We start from the raw sequence: 20,584 nt of genomic DNA, 5'->3' as shown, positions 1-20,584 counted from the left end.
ATGAGCAAAAGGAGGGGAAAAAATGTGATTTGCCTGGTCCACAAGCTCCCCTATCTACCTTCTCTTCAGGACCAACCAAAGTTAACAGAAGAGTACCAAGAAAAAGAGGAGTTCAGAGAAGAACAAGGAGGTCAGATAAGTAGGAATGGCTTTAGAAACCTGTTTCCAAATGAGCACCATTGCCTCCACAACTCCGACTAATAGTAGAGCCAGATTCTTCTCCTACAAGGAAAAGCATAATTTGCCAGCAAACAGTGGATTAAAGAGAGCTATTTCAGCCCTCTCATCATCGTCGACTCCATCCACATCGATCCCTTCGGCTAATAACCGTCGTAAACGTTTCATCTGTCAAGCTAAAAATGCAGTGGATGAAGGTAAATTTGTTGACTCTTTTGCTCTTTCATGTTGGACAAATGTTGCATCTGATACTTTCCAAGTGCAACAGAAAAGCTGAAGTGATGGTATTGTTTTGCATGATCTCATGAGGAGTTAGTTCTCACTTTGTATCAGAAAGAACTAAGGTCTTTTAAGTGCCTTTAAGTTTTGTTCTTTCTCATTTTCAGAGAAACTTTTTCTTTTTCGCATTTCATAGAAAGTGTGTAATATACTGCAATTAAGTTTCTCTAACTGATGAAGGAGTTCATTTCATTCTTACGAGATTCACTTAGCTTCTAACTGGAAATACATAATGGCTACAATATGATGCATCTTGACTTGAACCTTAAACTATTTTACATGGTGTTCAAAGATCATAACTGTGATATATATGGGGCAATCTGCAGTCCTGGTGGTGAATGATGCCAATTGGGACAGCATGGTCATTGGCTGCGGAACACCAGTACTAGTAGATTTTTGGGCACCATGGTGTGGTCCCTGCCGGATGATTGCACCAATTATCGATGAATTGGCCAAAGACTATGCTGGAAAAATTATCTGCTGCAAGGTCAACACCGATGAATGCCCGAACATCGCATCTAAGTATGGTATTCGGAGCATCCCAACTGTTCTATTCTTCAAAAATGGCGACAAGAAAGAGAGTGTCATTGGAGCAGTGCCAAAGAGCACATTGTGTGGTATCATAGACAAATATTTGGAAATGTGATCAGGTTCTTAATTGTATGGTCAAGTAAATGTAGACTATGGTTGTCATGTTACATCATGGCATTGTAATTTCATGAAGTTACCATCTATAAATCTCTCGTCTTGTACCTTTATGTTTGCCTTTTAATATTTCTCAAGTTGTGGAAGAAGCTTTACACCTTAAATCTAAATTAGTCATATGAACAAAAGAATACAAGTTAATGGACATCCCAGACTACTTGTCATCAGTTACCTATCTTATCCAAAGTCATACTCAAAACCTAATTCAAGTCTCTGTTCAGTTTTTGTTTTTTGGACGAACTACTCACTTTTGTTGAATCACTCATTTCTAGAGAAACAGAGTGGCAAAGATATAGCTCTTAATCTTAGCTCAATCATGGTCCTATAATCAATAGACGGATAGTGTTAGGTGGTCCAATTGTAGGATGGGATTATTAGGGGAAGTGCGTAAATCAGAACATAAGGTTTGGATACTACTCAAGTTGATGGTGCTGCCTTTATGTACTGCATTCATTTTAAAATGAGATGGTTCTAACAGATGACATGCATCTCCAAAATTGTTGATGACCAACTATCATTTAATTTCTTAAATTTTACCAAATACATGTCAGCTATCAAAACCCACACATATCCAGTTGGTACCAATGCAAAGGGTAGCAGCATGTCTTGGTTCCATATAACTCATTACCATGATCTGAACCCACTAAACGCACTCTTGAAGACAAAGGGAGGGAATCCACCTCTGATCATTGAGATAATGAAAAGCCAAACAGCTTTTGGGTGTGCATTCATTTGCACCTAATCATGTGATTAACAGAATTTATCCTAGCAATCATTTGCTGGATCATGGATTCATGGATCATGTTATGAACAGGCTTAATTTTAATTACTACTCCATGCATCTCGTGACAGTATATCCTTTCAACTAAGTTAATCAACAGCATCCGAATCATTCAGCATGGACAAAAATGATGACTAGAATGACAAAAATGATGATAGTTTGCTCAGAGATCTTCCAGAAGTCATTCTCATTTTTTGTTATCATTTAAAATAATCACCTACCCTGTGACTTTTGAACATTTTAATTGAAATAAAGCATATACTCGCCCACAAACCTTTGGAAGAGGATGAGGTTACAAAAGCTCCACATGAAATGGTGGAGAAAACAACTGGAGGTGCTACCAGGCAAGACCCCTGTTCTTCCTGTGGTACAGACTTACAGTTTCCCATTTGTATAACAGCGTTGGCAAGAATGTGCCAAGCATAATACACATTCTTCACAAACAACAGTTAGATGATATGACATTATACGGTACGAAGATTTGTATGATGTTACTATATATGCCTCTTGAGAACTTAGTACAAAGCGAGGCATTCGGAGAAGTTAAAAGCTTGCATTGTAGTAGTAGTTCTCGGAGGAGTTGTGGTTGCGGTTGCCTCGTAGTTTGATGGTAACATTCCCTTGTGCTCGGTTGATTTTTTGCTGCCTGGACAACATGCTCTAGTTGGGTTCACAGCCCCTATTTCACTTTTATGGTGAGGACTTAACAATCAAGCTGAAGATGGATTAACTGCTCCAAGCCCACCCAATGGTTGATTTCCCATATCCTGTTGTTGTTGATGGCTCAGTCGTTGGATCCTGAGAGATGTTATTCATTCCGATCCTCCCATTCATCGTCATAGCACCATTGCTGGTTGCTGCTCTGATCCCACTAGCTGCAGCCAATGGACCGATCCCGCCCGTGCCTCCGAACCCCATACCACCAATAGCTGAATTGTTGGCTATTCCATTCCCAACCGAGCAATTTCCACCACTCAAAACTGGGTTCATTCCATTAGTGCCCTTCATATCATTCCCTGAAGTACTGACACCATTTACCTGTGAGGACATCATCATCCCTTGTAAAATTTGCTGCATAGAACTCTGTGATTCATGTGGATCAGCTTCATGAGGTTGCACCGTCATATGTTGCATTGCAAACAAATTTGCAGCTGAACTCGTGGAGCGTAGGTGGGTGGTGTTATGAGAACTTGGAGGGTTGTTATCAGACGTAGACAGTGTTGGGGAAGGAAAAGGTGAAGATGGATTGAGTTGAGGAAGTGAACTCGATGAGCTTAGGTGGGTGTTGTTCACAGTGCTCATCTGGTTTTCTTGCCTGTAATTCATTGAATTCTGATGGAGGAGCCCTACAGGTGTAGTTGCAGATGTGGATGTAGATGATGCAGCATTGAGACGGTTATTTAAACTAACACCACCATTGCTAGCAGAAGCAAGCTGCTCTCCACTGGCATGAGCAACGCCATGATCATTGTGGTTCAGATTTTGTGTAACTGGCTGCTGCTCCTCAGGTTGTTGAGCTTGCCGAGCTTGAACTCCCGATGACAGAGATCTCCTTCGAGGAAAGTTGATCAAACTATCTGAACCAAGCAAGGACAGAATATTTGTTGAATATGAGGGTAATTAAAAGCATACATGACAGTATAAAAGACTAATTTTGATATGATAAAGTTCATTTGTGGTTAAGTGTCACTAAATTACAGCATGTATGGCATTGCAAAATAATTAGTAACACTGGCATGTCCATGATACCGAAATTAAGTCAATGTCCTCTTAAGTTCCATGGACATGGTGGTAAATCAGCAACCTGCAGATCTTAGGAAATAATTTAATCCACAGAATGACCAAACCTACATGGAATTACCAGACTACAATTAATGTAGAAATGTTTCAAGTAATTTAAATGTGCACGGATTAGATTCCCATCAATTAATCAATTCCATGCTAATGAATATTTTAAAGATATTATTGTTAGTAAATCAACCAGTCATATATGAAAGGCATAATTTTGCTGAGAAGCTATAATCAAGAGATGGAAACGAAAGAAATCTTACCCATAGGTCCAGTCCCTGTTTCTCTGCTATAGTCAATCAGATCCTTCATGCTATTTACCACCTCTGATATCTGCAATTGTAGAATATTACAACCAGGAGAATGTAACCAGTTATGGATCGAGGAACAACATGATGAAATCTTTATCAAGTATGTTGATTTACATAATTAAAAATCATAGTATAACCGCAACCAGAGCATTGTAGCAGAAAACTTGATTAAAACTTGCATTAAGACAAAAAATTTGCTCTTCACAGTGATTCAAAGTAATAGCAGTAAGAGAAAAGCCCACCTGAAGACAGCGAACATATCTTTTGGTGTATCCTAAATCATTTACTAATGGCACTTCCAAACCTTTAGCTAACTGACGAGCAGATGCCACAATCCTATAATCACATGCATCTTAATCAGAATCCATTTAAATATAATAGATCAGCGGTAGAAAATCAACCATCATGAATGTAGAGCATGATACATGTTTGATGAAAGTAATCCTTGCATTAAGTAACTGCATGCAAAGTTATTGAAGGGTCAGATGCAAGGTGCAAGGCGAGGCACGTGTTATCAAAGGCGTAATTTACATGTATATGTATATAAATCCATGTGCACATATATGCATACTTGTGTGTATGTATATCCGTGCATATGTATATGTACATTTGTACATTTATATGTCTATGTATGCTTATATGTATATACATGCATACATATGAATTATGTAACTACATATGTATATACATATTATACGTACAAATATACACATTTATTAAATTTATAATATTAAACATATTTGGTAATCCTCAAATATGTATATTTATGAGTATAACTAATTATGTGGACACCCCCACAACAGCCATAATTAGGTTGGTCTTGATCGGACGACCAATAATTTGAGCCATTAGATGTGGTTTACAAATCTCTAAACTGCTTTCTATCAAAAAAATGATGCGACTTGGAGATCCAGTGGTCAAAACACATGTATCATTCATGTTTTTTTTTTTTTAACTGTTCATTTTTATCCATTGGATGCATAGACATTGCATAGGCTAGAAATTTCCAAATCACATAATTTTTTGTTAGTAGACAGTTTAGTGACCGTAGGTCACATCCAACAGTGTGGAACATTAGTACCGACCTTAAAAGGTCTGTTGTGTGGACACCCATGTATTAGCTCTGCTATGTATGTTACATGGACTTTATAAGGTATTCATGTTATATAGAGTCAAGTTCTTGCATCCGATGTGGGTATGTCCCAAGTGTCAAATGCTTTCAATATCTAAATATTTCTACTTATGGACCTGAGTCCAAGTATCATATCAGTAACCATGTTCAGGTGTTAAATGCATATGCTTTAGCCTCCATCAAATGGTCTGGGTAATATATTACATGACAATAAAAACAACACAAACACAACAGATAGGGAACATATATAAACACCTAAATAATTTCTGTCAAACCCACAAACAGTCTCAGGAACCACATCACAACACTTCACGCAGAACACCCAAAGCGTCAGCATAGCACACAAAACTTGCAATCACCCGGTCACATGCACAGGACATAAACAATCATGATAGTGTTCCTTTTTTGCACCTCGTTGACTTAGCAAAGCATACACAAGGCACACTTTTTGAGGTCCTTGATGAAGATGTAGGCATTGCACTACCGACTGGATGGACAAACTTTAACAAATGGAAGAAAAAAAGAAAAGGATTTCAAGGAAGGTCATAGTAAAAAGACGTATGGAGAAGACTACATTAACCATTTAAAGTGCATGTCAATAGTACTTTTCATGTAAAATTACCAGGATATTTACTAGCAAATGTTAATTTGAAGGCATTGACATTTATTTATGCATAATAATGGCAAGCCAGGGAGTTATTATCTTGTATGAGTCATGCGATATTGTCAGGCAATTGCAGTAACCTTGCTTAATTGATTGGAACTGACAATATGATATCGTTACTTCATTTATGCAACCAAATACAATATACAGTCGATCACATGTCTAGCTATAGATTCATTCCCACTAATTTATTCATCTCCTCAGTGCATAACCAAACCATTATTTGGACGATTATTTGGAATGTGCACTTGTCTGCTTATATGTCAATATATGGATCCAAATTCAGATAGATCGGCGAATTTAAATTTTTATGGTTCATATTTCTTTCAGAATTTCCATGTGCTGAAAATAGAGGAGTGCTTTGACAGAAAAATAAAATTGGTTTTATCAATAAACGCATCAAAGTTCGGTTAACTTAGCAATACTAGGACTTCTAACAAACGTATTTCTTGACAAGTTTGCATCAACATTAAAACCTAACGCCTGTATGCATGAATCATTCATGAGGCTCCACACCACCACAAATACTCCCCATTTTAAACAAATAAGCCCTATTTGGTTGCTTATTACTCATGGGAGAGAAGGGAATTGCACCTTCCAAAACGGGGTGTTTGTAAAATTACATGAACAATAAAAAATATTTAAACAAATTGGGCCATACTATCTCTCACATGCATCTCCCTGGTGAAATCTAGTAAAATAAAATTAGAAGAATGCTTTGAAGGGCTATCAAAATGACTATCAGAGAGAGAGAGAGAGGCTATGAAAATAGCATATATCAATAAATGCACCAAATTTCAGTGTCCATACTTCTTCCCAGCATTGATACCGTCTGAGGTTAGAAGGGCACATTGGCACGTAAAAAACAAGGTTAGTTGTATCAAAGCCATCAACTTCTGCTCGCTTAACTACCAAGTTTCAAATTCAACAGGCTACACCCGCAAGCATGCACTTGTACACTTGTCTTATTGTTAAATCAGCACCACATATTCAAATTAATTGCACTAGTTTAGGACACATGATATGCACATGAAAAACATTTGCATCCCAATTTCAATTCTTTATTCCACTTGGATACTTAGCCATAATATTTCCTCGCTTCCTACGTATGGCTTCTGAACGTCCAACAAAGTTAGGTGACAACAGGTCACTTGGCGTTTGCTTGTTTATACTGTAAGACAGCAGCAGATTAGCTGGTAGGTTTTGATGCCACTCATAAATATGGCAGCAATAATATCAAAATAGAGATGCAGACTTTGAAATTCAATTCACAGCTTACATCACTTGATATAGTCTTCACAGGGAAATATGGTTGACAAAAAATTCTACAAAAGTTGCTGAAAATTTTAACATTAGCAGGATCTGCAAGGTCTTCTTTGTTATAACAAAACATGCTGGAGCCTCGACATGAGTAACACTCCTATAAAGATAATAAGAAATTTCTGAAACTTAAATACCAGCCAGCTGTAAATTATCATAAAAGCAGGCTAAAACAGTATGAATAATTTAACGCATGAATAGTGACAAAAGGGAAAATATTAATGGCAGAAACTGGTTCGGTGCCAAGATTGTCAAATTGCCTAGCCAGCCACCTAGCGAGGAAAGCCTTTAAGCCTTAATTCTACACACATTTGATAATATGCGTAAGTATGTGAATAAATCATCTATGCACTCTTAAGTATGTGCATAAATCATCTATGCACTCTTTTTTTCACCATATGGCATCACAAAACCTTTTTCCATACTTTAAGAGTCCAAAGATCAAAATCTGCAAGAAGAAGGAGAGCGGAAATAGCATTGTTGCAACTGCAGCAACCAGCAAGCTGTAGTGACATAGCTAGGCAACTAACTCCCAGAAAGGACTAGAAGAAGGAAGAAAATAAGGACGAGCAAGGCAGAGAGGAAGCAGCAAATAGACTGCAGGGCCACAACCAAGGTTCGCCGTGCCGGTATCGGAGCCCATACCGGTCGGCCGGTAGCATGGGTCGGTATGCCCCCATGCCGATCCCGTACCGACACAGCGGAGAGGGCCAAGGCAAGAGAGGGAGAACGGGAGAGAGGAAGAGAGAGATAGGTGGGAGAGGGAGAGAGAACGGGCTCCGGAGGGCTTTCAAAACAGGGGTCCAGAGGGTGGAGCCCCTCCTCCGGCCCTCCCTCCCTCTTCCTCTCCCTTCCTCTCTCCTCCCTCTCTCTTTTCCTCTGTTTCCTTCTCCCTCTCCCCCTCCTTCCGATTTCTCATTTTGAAGGCCAGAAACAGTATGAATAATTTGATGCATGAATAGTGACAAAAGGGAAAATATTAATGGCAAAAACTGATTCGGTGCCAAGATTGTCAAATTGCCTAGCCAGCCACCTAGCGAGGAAAGCCTTTAAGCCTTAATTCTACACACATTTGATAATATGCGTAAGTATGTGAATAAATCATCTATGCACTCTTAAGTATGTGCATAAATCATCTATGCACTCTTTTTTCACCATATGGCATCACAAAACCTTTTTCCATACTTTAAGAGTCCAAAGATCAAAATCTGCAAGAAGAAGGAGAGCGGAAATAGCATTGTTGCAACTGCAGCAACCAGCAAGCTGTAGTGACATAGCTAGGCAACTAACTCCCAGAAAGGACTAGAAGAAGGAAGAAAATAAGGACGAGCAAGGCAGAGAGGAAGCAATAAATAGACTGCAGGGCCACAACCAAGGTTCGCCGTGCCGGTACTGGAGCCCATACCGGTCGGCCGGTAGCATGGGTTGTATGCCCCCATGCCGATCCCGTACCGACACAGCAGAGAGAGCCAAGGCAAGAGAGGGAGAACGGGAGAGAGGAAGAGAGAGATAGGTGGGAGAGGGAGAGAGAACGGGCTCCAGAGGGCTTTCAAAACAGGGGTCCAGAGGATGGAGCCCCTCCTCCGGCCCTCCCTCCCTCCCTCTTCCTCTCCCTTACTCTCTCCTCCCTCTCTCTTTTCCTCTGTTTCCTTCTCCCTCTCCCCCTCCTTCCGATTTCTCATTTTGAAGGCCAGAACCATCCCAATCTGCCACCAGTATGGCTCAGTACGCTCCGAACCGGACGGTTCAAGATGGTTCCGCATTCCTTGGCCACAGTAAACACCCATCAAGAAGGAGAATGAGGCAAGCAGAACAGGGGCTACAAGTAGGACAAGGGGAAAATCAGAGAACGCATGGAAAATATAACCAGATAAAGAAGCAATATCAGAAGAAAAAGAAGAACAATCGTAAGAGGAAGAAGAAGATGAAGATGGCTGGTTTAAGAAGAAGAATGAATGAAACAAGAAAGGAAGAAAAAATGAAAAATATACACATGCTTTGCGCCAGCATTAGTGGTTTCTATCAGTGCCACCACACATCAAGGTCAGCTGACCCAACAATATCGATTGGTCAGCCTACTAGCTGCTGCTGGGTTGGTGGTAGCCTCCACTATCCTCTTAAATGTACTATATGGGGTTCAAATAAAGAAAGAAAAGGGTAATGGAAACCCTTAAAAAAGTATGGTTTGAGCTGGCTTTGTCTAGGTAGCCTCGCCCAATTTGGTGCCTAGGCAACAACCTTTAACAACAATGATCGGTGCAGAACAAAGATCCAAGCCATGTACAGTGTCACCCATGACTTATCTGCAGTTAAAATAAATGACCCAATTGGAGCTGCTATGCTTTCCTCAAGCCTCAAAAGCTTTCCTAGATAGTCAAAGTTACTAATCATTTCACACCAAAAAGAATGGCAGGCTCTGTAGAGACATATGCATATACACACAAACACACGGGCACCTGTAGAACACATGCATAACACACATATAACAAACTGCAATAAGGGGTCTAAACATGTCAGAATTTAGTCAAACACAAGCAAGGTCAGGCTTAGGTTTTTCTTCTTTGGTTTCCATGGTTCCAGATTCCTAATCAGATGCTCGATTGCTCCATTATGAACTTATAAAATTATTTTTTTTGCCATTATTTTTCCAAGAATCATTTTTGTAATATAAAGCAACGTTATGGTGAAGTTATTAATTAGCAACTAGATTGTTTATATTTGCAATATCTTTCTTTAATGAGCCTAAGTAGTTTCCACCAAATAAAAGAAGAAACCTACTGTCGCGGCATCTTATATAAATTCTGCATCCAAAATTATCTTAAAACTGATGGTGTTATTGAAAATAAAAAAAATTATATAGCAAGTCAAAATGAAAAATGTGAAAATAAGGCGCACATGTCAACATATATGCAAGTTCTCCTAAAACATAATACTCTGTATGCACTTTTGCATGTACAATATTAATGGCTAATTTGTTAAGTGTTTTTTATTAGAATCAGTCAATAATAATTAGGATTGGGCTTGATTGTCTTCTATGGTCAAGTTATGTCATTCGATAACCAGACACCAATTATAGCCCTAACTGTAGCATGCACACCTCTCTTAACAAGGTCAAGTGATCCTAATTCATTTAATAAGGATTAAAGAATAGTCAAAGTCATAAAATGCATTTGGCAGGAGACATAAAGCAATAGATATTAATGGATGAGTGAATTTGATATGAAACAAAAGCAACAGACTTACAAATTACAACTGTTCTGTAAATCCTGAATGGATATGCCTGATGATGTATTTTGAACAGCAGCCTGATATTTCTGTACCATAGCACCAAGCTGACCAACCTGCACAGCAAAAACATCAACTATTCATCAACCAGAACTACAAGAGCAAGCTCGCATTTAGGAGTTAAAAATAACGTAGAAGTTTGCAGGCCGATATCTGAGACACAAGGTTACGTGGTACCTGAGGTATTATCAGTCTTCGAGGAATAAGCTCTTCATGACACCTAGCACAGAACTCCCAAGAAGCAATCTAGGAGAAGAGCATAAAAAAGGTAAATTGATTCAATAGATTCTAAGGCTAAGAAAGTAAGCATCTAGCATGCAGCACAACCATTTTTTTCATGTTTCACCTTTAGATCTGGATTGAAGATAATCCTCAGTTGGCCATCACGTACCACACGTAATTGCTCAAAGACACTCTCCTGGATTGCCTTAGCATAATCCAGCACAATCTGACCTGATGCATTCCGATATTCACGGGGCATATCGACATATAGAAGTTCCTCCAAAGTACCGCTTGCATATTTGATTTGGCATAGCCTTGGCAAAACCTCAACAGTAGTTTCTATGAAGCAAAATTGGGAAGAATTGAAAACAAATGGTCATTCCAGGATGGAGCTCAAGGAACAAACACCAACAACCACTCTAACCAATAAATTTGTTATAACAACTAAGAGTTTGCTTATATATCCAACTCAAAAATGTTATCCGCCAAGAACGTAATTAAGTCATGATTATATAAATAGCAAGGACAATGAAACATCAAAACAGTGAGCCCTTCCAAGATGGGCTTCAAGCAATAAGTAACCTTTTAATGAATAAAATTATGGCAATAATTATAATAATAAAAATTAATGATTATTTAACATCTTAGAAAGAACAGGCACAGAAGATCCACATTCCGCACATTAGGTCAAAAGTTTGGAAGTTTTAGTTCCATGGTTTAGAATGTGATTTCACTTTGGAGGTACAATTCCTCTCCCTCTCTTAACAAGGTCTCTTCTACTTTCAACTGATTAATGTTTAAAAACAAAATCCACACCTGCTTCCAGTCCTACCTTTCTCTTCTCCCTAACCTTTCAGTCTCTCTCGTTCTCTCTCTCAATCTCTCCCCGTCTTTCCACTTGTTGTAATTCAATCCCAACTTTTGAGAGGCCCATGAACCCAAACCCCCTGATCACCACCATGGTGGCACCGTTGACCACCATGATCCACACCAACACCTTCTACAACTTGGTCTATTAGCTCACTGAAGCCATATCATCAAATCCTCCAAGCCGGGTACAAATTAAAGGCCCCTAAAGTGCGGACGTGCATGGAATTAAATTAGTTGCCCCACATTTTTTAAGCCAGAAACAATTGCTATTTATACAGTAGCAACATATATATATAATTTACATAAAGTGCAACCTACCAGCAATATAATTAAATGATAATAATATAATATATGATAATTCTTAACTAGGATGGTACATACCAAAACCACGTCCAGGCTTATGGTTGCATATTTCACAATGCCACGCATCCTGTAAAAATGCACATAAAATTCAAGAGCATGTAAAAGAAATTTATGCTGATCAGAAACTCCAAAAATGACACTCATAACGACTGATGTTAAATTGAACTGGATTACTGGACACATCTCAATGGCATTATCAACACTAAGTACAATTACTATAATTGGCAACTAAAAAAAACAGAAACCAACCAGCACCACATATAAACCAAAGTGCCATGTAATACCATGGTTAAGTTGGTAGCTAAGCATACCTGAGGAAGAACGCCAGTAGTTTGGCGACCACTTCCGTAAAGAGAAACACACCACCTCTTCTTTGCATTGGGAGCAAAATACTCAGCAACAAATTTTCTCCAAAATTCAATATTGTTATCCTGCACTCAGAATAGGGAATAGATGAGGCTTGAGAATAGAAATATGCCAGCTTATCTACACCCTGACATAACAACACCCAAATCAAGAGCAACAGAGATCACCTCCGGCCTATGTCGCTGGTGATACATATAATGAGTCAATCGCCGAGCACACATTCCAGGCTCATACGTAGCCTGTTTCACTTGGGGTCTTGCAGGAAGAGCTTGTTGATGAAGCTGCTGTTGCAACTGGCTTCTTTGCTGAGGTAGGTTATTGAGTAATTGCTGTTGCGGATGGTGCTGCTGCTGCTGCTGCTGCTGCTGCTGCTGATGCTGAAGCTGCTGATGCTGATGCTGATGCTGAAGCTGCAGCATCCGCTGCTGTTGCAAGAGACTCATCTGTGCAGCCATAGCCTGGGAAGACTGCTTCAACTGCAAATATTGTTGCTGCTGCTGTTGTTGCTGCTGCTGCTGCTGCTGCTGCGGAAACATTGATGCATCTGAATGTTGTGGTTCCATCTTAACATGCCCCAAGCTTCTCAAAGGCTGCAGTTGTTGTGGCTCCATTTTCACCGCACCTATGCTGCACAATGTTTGTAAGTGTTGTGTGGAACCATTCTGATGTGTCAGACCCATCTGTGGCTCCAACTTCACAGCGCCCATATTGCCCACATGACCTGACCCTCCTTGAAGCTGCTGTTGCTGTTGCTGGCTGTGAGGAACAGAGAACTGTTGCTGCAAATTCTGCCCTGCCTCAAGCTGCTGAGGCTGCGGGTGGTCCGATCCAAGCTGGTTTCCAGAAGGATTCTGGAAGTGCTGCCCCTGAGTTGGGACGGATGAAGAACTGAAGGAGAGTGGATCAGGCTCTAAAGAGCCGACCATTGCAGCAGCACCTCCAAGGCCACCTCGCTGTTGTAGATTCGCCAGAGAGGTACCAAGCCCACCACCAGACCCAGACCGTCCATTTCCAAACGATTGGTTGAGGAGAGACGAGACATTGGAGATATTTCCCAGCAAACTGTTACTGCTGAACTGAGTGCGAGGTGAGACGAGGGACGAGAATGGCGGTTGAGATGGGAGGGAACCAGCCTGAGATCCTCCAAGTAAGCCGGAATTCGACCGGAGGAGGGAGGGGGAGACCGATTGAGCCCCACCACCCATGGGAGTCGGAGGCCCCGAAGGCACCATCTTTTAACAGAAGCGAGGGAATGGAAGGTTCATAGATCAGAAGAAGATCAAAATTCTAGTTAAAGCAACCCGGATTTCAAGGTTTGGAACCCCAGATCCATACTATTTTAGCTAACCACTAGAAAGATGGAATCCTTGTGCTCAAAAATACAGGAATATAAGGAATTTCGAGCGATAGAAACAAAATCCAAGCAAGGGGCTTTGCTTTCCAACATCCTATTCAATCTCTTCTCTCAATTTCCCAACAAAAAGTCAGTATCTTGATCTCAGATATCTCACTCCAACTCCCACTAGCCCCCGGTTTTGCAAGGATGTATAGAAACAAACGCACAAGAAGAACGAAAAAAAGGGATCTTTCTCCAGAAACGGCAACCAAACAAGCAGAACCCAGCTCAAAATCCGATCTTTCCTCCCCTAAACTCCAAAACAATCGCTTTTCTCACCCCTTACTGCGATCCTTTCCGCTTTGCACGCCGAAACCAGAAGTAAAATCCCTCTATTGATTCCGACCCCAGAAAAATCAGTCAAATGGAGAAAAACCCCAACTAAATATCCACAATAATCCTCCCCAAGTCCAACGCCGCCAAACAACTCACCCCGATCTTGCACAAATCCAACAGGGCTCCAGCAATCCAATCGCACGAAGATTCGCTAATAACGGAACTAAAACGATAAAAAAGAAAAGAAGAAAAATCACACAAAGGCTAAACAAATAAAAAGCACAACGCTAGAACTCACCCGATATCCTCCCTTCTTCTTCTTCGTTAACTTCTACTGCTGGTCCGAATTTTAGGGTTAGGCTGCCTTCAGAGTAGTTGATTTGGTTTCCGAGCGACCGCGGTTTTTTCTCTCCCTCTCTCTCTCTCTCTCTCTCCCCTCCTGCCTTTATTTTTACTTCTTTAAAATTATATTAAAAAATCATTCTTCTCTCGCTTTCTTCTTTCTTTTTTAGATAGAGAGAGAGAAGGGATGAGAGAGACTCTCCGTCGCTGCGGACGTCAAAATTCCATTAGATTTGATTATATTCTCTCTCTCTCATTCCTCCTCTGTTTACGTCCCCTCTCTCTCTCTCTCTCCGCTTCAAAGAAGTCAAAGCCTCTTCTTCTTAGATATTAAATAAAATATAGCTGGCATCATGCCATCATCCATCAAAGCTTGATGGATGGTCATGCATGACCCATTCATCCACCACGCGCTCGCCGACTTGCAATGGCATTTATTTGCGGATTTCCCCCCGGAAAAACATTTGAGGCCCAATCATCTCGTGCCAACTGGCGTAGATATTCCTTTGCGGTGGGAGCATTGGACCCCATAGCATCACCGCTTATCTGGGAGTGTATCAGATGAACGGCTGATCGGGATTAGAAGATGTGGACGGCGGGGTTGGTATGAGCCGTACGATGGGCGGCCAGCGCGATTCTCGAGGCGGCGACCCTCGGTCCGCCCGGTGGAGGCCGGTTAGATTTGAAGACCGGCTCCTCTGTGTATTTAATTCAAGCCAGCAGCTTTTGGCTACCATTAACTTAGAACTCTCGCACCTCAACGCAGGTCCATCCGTAATATTTTATTTATTTATCTCGACAACTACTTTACTAGAATAAATACATCAATTTACATCAGCCGTTGCGAAGAGTTCCTGATAAAACCGATATAGTTTCCGCGATACCAAAATTATAGGATTCGCCATAAAGAAAACCGTTTAATCAATATCGGTGTGTCGATACCGAACACCGTATCAGTTCTGCGGCGACATGAGTCGGTATAAACTGTACCAAATTTATACCGATGGAAGAGACGGCACGAACGTAAAAGAGAGAAAAGAAGAGAAAAAAATGAAAGAAAGGGAGGGAGCTCGATGGTGGGCGGCGGACATCAGCGGAGGGTCGGCCAAGGCCGCACAACGAGAGGCCGCAACCGCTTCACCTATTTTAGAATTTTTTTCAAAATAATAAAATTCACATGTAGAACATTAAGGGCAAATACTCTGTACCAATGAAAAAGACGATACGCAGAAAGTAAAAAAGAAAAGAAAAGAGAGAGAGGAAGCCCAAACGGAGGGTAGCAGATATCGACGAAGAGCCGGCGAAGTCCACGGAAAGCGAGATAGTAGCCATTTCGCCTATTTTCGAATTTCTTTCCAAAATAATAAAATTCACGCGTAGAACAGCAAGGGCAAATATTTTATACCGATGGATGAGACGGCATGCAGACCGTAAAAAAAAAAGAAAAGAAGAGAAAAAGAAAAGAGATAGGGAGCCCAATGAAAGGTGGCCGAGGTCGGCAGAGGGCTAAGAAAAACTGCGGAAGATGGGGCCATAGTTGCCTCGCCAGTTTTAGAAATTTTTTTCAAAATAATAATATCCGCATGTAGAATTCCTCCTAAACGGCTCTTATTTCAGTTAACGAAGCTGTCGTATCAAAGAGGGTAGAATTATCGGTTGCAACAAGTGCAGTTCCGAATAACAAACGGGCAGTGTCAACCGTCAACGAGGTGACGAAGCCAAAATTTTCAGAATAACCAAACCACCCATTTATAGGTTCAGCAATTTCTGACCTTCAGATTTACGATCAAACGGTTCTAGATGCACCCGTTCCACGAACTCCCGGTATGCATAATAAAATTATGACCAGAATCTTACACGCTGCGTCAATCGCAACCCTTCCAAACGCTCTCTCAAGGGAAGCTCACCGGGACGGAGGACATCCCAACGACCAACAAAATGGAAATGCGAAAAGGCAAGTTGGTTTGAAACTTAAACAACAAGCATTTTTTTTTCTAGAAAAAAGGACACGAGGTCCACGTCCAGTTGGAGGACAAGAAATGACCATGTATGGCTCATCATCATCATGGCATGACATGGCGTCCACATCCATGAGACCAGGGGTCGAGGTCCGTTCTTTCTCTGGCCTTCCGGTCGTTTACGGCCGTCGACAGTGATCGGCTTGGCGTGTAGCCCCGCACACACAGGGTGAGTCCGTGTACGTGCGGGCAATCGAGGAAGTGGTCCACCAATCGGACGGACGACGGCATTAAGAGGTGATGGATTAGGAGAGAGCGGCAACCACCGGGCTTTGCTTCTAGAAGGACGGACTCATGGCATTGTCGCGAGCGTAGATTCTCCTGGATTTATTTTAGATTTTAGAGTACAGCTTTGGGGCCCAACCAATCTCCCCCTAACACATTGCAATGAAGCTTTTTTCTTGATGATAAAGTTGGGCCCTATTTTAATTATATAAAAAAAATGTTATGGAGCAATATATATATATATATATATATATATATATATATATATATATATATATATATATATATATATATATATATATATATATATATATATATATATATATGCACCTGATGAATAGCTTGACTTGCACATGGCATTTGGTAATATGTGTATTAATGCATCAGTTCTTATGTGCGGCATGGACCAAGATATTGAGCAAGGATTAGGGTTTAAGGATCGGGGCGGTGATCGGTAATAATCCAAATCGAAAGGGGAAATCATGCTAATAGATGCGCTGATTATGCCTATGAGTTACCGTGTCTCAAAGAGTTGCAAAGCCTCACATATAGACGATCGAGCATGGCATATATATATATATTAGTATGTAAAATGGTGCATCGTAACGGATATTCATAAGCTTTCACACGTATGCATTATGTAGTAGCTTTAAGTAGTAAAGAATTTTTTTTTGGTTATAGGAAAGATTGCTAGGGGGGTAGGCAATCAAATAAAAAGCTTTTCGAGCTTATATTTTATAAGCATGGAAATATGTGATTTACATGCGATGCACAATTTTCGTGTCCCATAATCCTTTAATGCCACGAAAGAAGATCTTAGCCTGAAGTAAACGTGCATGGAACCATTATTGGATGTAGGTTTTTGTCGAAGATTCTTCCACGATCAATTTTATCACTTCTTTTTTTTTTTTTTGAAGCATTCATCTCCTTCATAGCTTGAATCAATAAATATATGATTGATTGCCGCGCTGCCCAAAACTTTGGAAGGTAGGTTTTTGTCGAAGATTCTTCCACGATCAATTTTATCACTTTTTTTTTTTTAAAGTATTCATATCCTTCATAGCTTGAATCAATAAACGTATGATTGATTGCCTCGCTGCCCAAAACTTTGGAAGGTAATTTTAATGCCAGTTTTGACAAATTGGGCAATAGCTACTTTGTATATTAAAGATTCTATTTGAATTTAGCTAGCTCATGCTCCGATGGCTTAGTATTCCTAAATTCGATTCCAGAAATGGCCATCTCTCATGAATAAATAGAATTGGAGGACTCCTAACCCATGACTAGAAAAGAGAATTCAACATTCAAACACCTAATCCTTCAAAGAGCTTCCATCCACTTAACCAGAAGACCATAGAGATATCTTTCTGTGTTTTTTTTTCCCTTTTAATTCAATCCCTCCCCAGAGATAGAAATCTACATGTTGGGAATCTTTAGTAAGACATTTGGAAGTAGATTTTCTGAATGCGTGGTGTTGTGGAAAGGGCTTGAATATAGTCCCACATCGGCTAGTAGCGGAAAGGTTCTGTGCCTTAATTGAGGGGCAAAGCCATTTCCTCTCGAAGCACCTTTTGAAGGGCAAAATCGTGAGGAGGGCTCCGGGTACGCTCGACCCCAAAGCGGACAATACCTCGGGAGGAATGCGGTCCTCTTTTTCTGCTAGCTTAATGTGGGCTATGCTGTTGTGCGAGGCTCCGGCCAAAGCGCCGTCCCCACAACAGATGGCGCTAGAAGGAGGGCCTCCCGCACATAGAAACTCTTCCTGGGCCTGGTGGGCTGTCACGGGTAAAACCGGCACAGGACCTTCCCGCTAGGGAGGTTATGTTGTGGGAAGGGCATAAATATAGTTCCACATCGGCTAGTAGCGGAAAGGTTCTGTGCCTTAATTGGGGGGCAAAGCCCTTTTCTCTCGAGGCGTCTTTTGAATGGCAAAATCGTGAGGAGGGCTCCGGGTACACTCGACTCTCAAAGCGGACAATACCTCGGCAGGAACGCGGTCCTCTTTCTCTGCTAGCTTAATGTGGGCTATGCTGTTACGCGAGGCTCCGACCAAACCGCCGTCCCCGCAATACCTGGTATTGCTGTGCTTTGCAACAATAAAGAACTTGCAGCATTGTCGAGATCTATCTCTGTGTGGTGAGCAAATCACAAGACCTTCTGTGATCAAAGGAAGATAATGCCAATTGCATCGACCATCCTGTTCCCTGACCTTTCATCACACTACATACATATAGCAATAAATTTAAGATTGAATCAATGAAGCCAGCTTCATGCTTCAGCTTAGAACTGGACACTCTGTCCGGCCTACTGAATACCTGAAACCAGTCCACAATAGGCTCTGCTGCTGGTTGAGTGCGAGGCCCAGGATGAGGAGAGAAGCCTAACCATGGCATTAATTCTTCTAAGATCCTCATGTCTTGTCCATTTGAACACCACTGCAACCAACCAAAATCCATCAATGGTGGACGAAACCATGCCTGAATGACACTGAACCTCTTGTCTCCACAGCACTGCAGCTTCCCTCTCCCTAGTGCTATGAACACACTTGCTGAGATCTGGCTCAGCTCATACCTTGTCATTGGTGTTGCCTCCTGTGAGATACGGGCTGAAGTCGGCAGCCCCAGCCGACTTCGGCCCCGTCTTCCTTCTTTAGAAGGGGCAGAACAGAGGATCGCAAATGCGATCCTCTCCGGCTCCTTCGGGAGCGATCGGGGCGAGGCCGCTGCGGACATCCCGCGGCACCTCCCCTCCAGCCGATCCGCGGCCAATCCGGCCGTGGACTACGCTCGACCGCCACGATTTTCGCGGCGGAGAGCCATTATGAAGGGGCTACAAAACTCCTTCGTTCCTTCCCCTAGGACCACCTTCCTCTCCTCCCTCTCCTCCCTCTTCTTCTTTTGTTCTTGCCTCCCGAGTGACCGGCGTCCCCTTTCCGACCGAGCGCCGTCCGGATCCCCCTCGCGACCATCCCCTGTTCCGAGATCCATCCTCTCCGTTTCGAGCGCCGCCGCCGCTTGACCGCCGGATCGAACAGCAGCGGCCGAGATCTTCCTCCCGCCGCCTCCGTCGACCGTCGGTAAGCCTTCTCTTGCCCCGTATTTCATGATTATTTTTTTTTCTATTTAAGCCCTAAACCGAGGTCATCCTCGGATCCTCCCTTCACGGCCGAGCCGCTGTGGCACTCTGCCGCCGGCCACGACCGCCCTACCGACGGTCGCTTTCCCCGCGAGCTGCCGGCCGGGCCACTGTCCGGCCAACTAGGCCGGCCCCCCTTCCTCCCTTATTTTTCCATCTCCCCTATCCGTGGGGAGATTGGGAAGGAAGAAGGCCCGTTGTGGGCCGAACTGGGCCAAGATTGGGCCCATTTCACAGTGGGCCCAACTTGGGCCCAGTTCACGGTGGGCCCAACTTGGGCCCAGCTTTAACCTGAATCCGAATCCGAACCCGAACTCGAACCCAAAACCAGAACCCAAAATCCAAAATCCGAACCCATTTGGCCAATAAATGAAATTTTGCAGTTAAGCCCTTGACAATATGTTATTTCATAAAAGGGTCTTCTGTAATTTGTGTTTGATCCCTAGAAGAAGTATTTATTACATAAAGGTCCTCAACTATATTTGTTTGGTCCCTTTACCCCAGTTTTATTACGGAACGGTGCTATGCAATTAGATATTGGTCCCTGAAACGAATTTTTATTGCATAAATAATCCATTAGAAACCAACTTTGGGGGCCTTATTAGGCCAAGTCTATGCGGGCCCATTGGGCCATGTCCGATATAGGCCCTATCGGGCCATGCCCGCTATGGACCAACTCTGGGCCTTGTTGTGTTGTGCCCAGTAGTATTATTTTTGGATTTTGCTTAGCTCTGAAATTAATAAGGGATTAATTAAATTTAAACAGGGGAACCTGATCCGCCTACCTGAAGTAGAAATTAAGCGAGAAGAGGTAAGTAACTTAATACTTCAAGTGTGATTTCCAAATTATTTGATAAACTGACATATGTTTTGTATTCAGTAAAATGAGTCAAGCATGTTAAATTTTATTTGAAAATCATGTTATATAC

General features: G+C 41.8%; 2 protein-coding genes across 4 annotated transcripts; one reads left to right on the top strand and one right to left on the bottom strand.

Annotated features, from left to right (window-relative positions):
• LOC103711040 (thioredoxin M-type, chloroplastic-like) lies at positions 1-1,214 on the top strand. Its single transcript, XM_008797012.5, has 2 exons — positions 1-374; positions 783-1,214. The coding sequence occupies exons 1-2, from the start codon at positions 146-148 to the stop codon at positions 1,100-1,102; spliced, it is 549 nt and encodes a 182-aa protein (XP_008795234.1). The 5' UTR covers positions 1-145; the 3' UTR covers positions 1,103-1,214.
• A 900-nt stretch (positions 1,215-2,114) lies between these two features.
• Positions 2,115-14,586, bottom strand: LOC103711041 (transcriptional corepressor SEUSS-like). Of its 3 annotated transcripts, none has more exons than XM_088710137.2 (10): positions 14,234-14,586; positions 12,431-14,158; positions 12,209-12,328; positions 11,916-11,964; positions 10,789-11,003; positions 10,620-10,688; positions 10,401-10,498; positions 4,284-4,377; positions 3,994-4,063; positions 2,115-3,519 (listed from the first exon to the last, which is right to left on the bottom strand). In XM_088710137.2, the coding sequence occupies exons 2-10, from the start codon at positions 13,493-13,495 to the stop codon at positions 2,669-2,671; spliced, it is 2,631 nt and encodes an 876-aa protein (XP_088566263.2). In that variant the 5' UTR covers positions 13,496-14,158; positions 14,234-14,586; the 3' UTR covers positions 2,115-2,668. The 3 variants fall into 3 exon arrangements, with proteins under 3 accessions (XP_088566263.2, XP_088566266.2, XP_088566264.2); XM_088710140.2 differs by having other exon boundaries at positions 2,115-3,515; positions 14,234-14,565; XM_088710138.2 differs by having other exon boundaries at positions 12,431-14,146; positions 14,234-14,488.
• Between the last annotated feature and the right edge of the window lie 5,998 nt (positions 14,587-20,584).

The sequence above is a fragment of the Phoenix dactylifera genome, chromosome 13 (assembly GCF_051530095.1).
Source record: "Phoenix dactylifera cultivar Ajwa chromosome 13, Ajwa_hap1_PhDact_Kaust_v1.1, whole genome shotgun sequence".
NCBI classification, from domain to species: domain Eukaryota; kingdom Viridiplantae; phylum Streptophyta; class Magnoliopsida; order Arecales; family Arecaceae; genus Phoenix; species Phoenix dactylifera.
This window is presented reverse-complemented; position numbering and strand designations above follow the sequence as displayed.

Excerpts from the sequence above, each read along its gene's own strand:
- LOC103711040 (XM_008797012.5), top strand. The coding sequence starts at position 146 with ATGGCTTTAGAAACCTGTTTCCAAATGAGCACCATTGCCTCCACAACT. Across the intron at positions 375-782 it reads TAAAAATGCAGTGGATGAAG|TCCTGGTGGTGAATGATGCC; the intron begins GTAAATTTGTTG and ends GGCAATCTGCAG.
- LOC103711041 (XM_088710137.2), bottom strand. The coding sequence starts at position 13,495 with ATGGTGCCTTCGGGGCCTCCGACTCCCATGGGTGGTGGGGCTCAATCG. Across the intron at positions 10,499-10,619 it reads GAAGACTGATAATACCTCAG|GTTGGTCAGCTTGGTGCTAT; the intron begins GTACCACGTAAC and ends TTTGCTGTGCAG. Across the intron at positions 4,378-10,400 it reads TTACAGAACAGTTGTAATTT|GATTGTGGCATCTGCTCGTC; the intron begins GTAAGTCTGTTG and ends ATGTGATTATAG.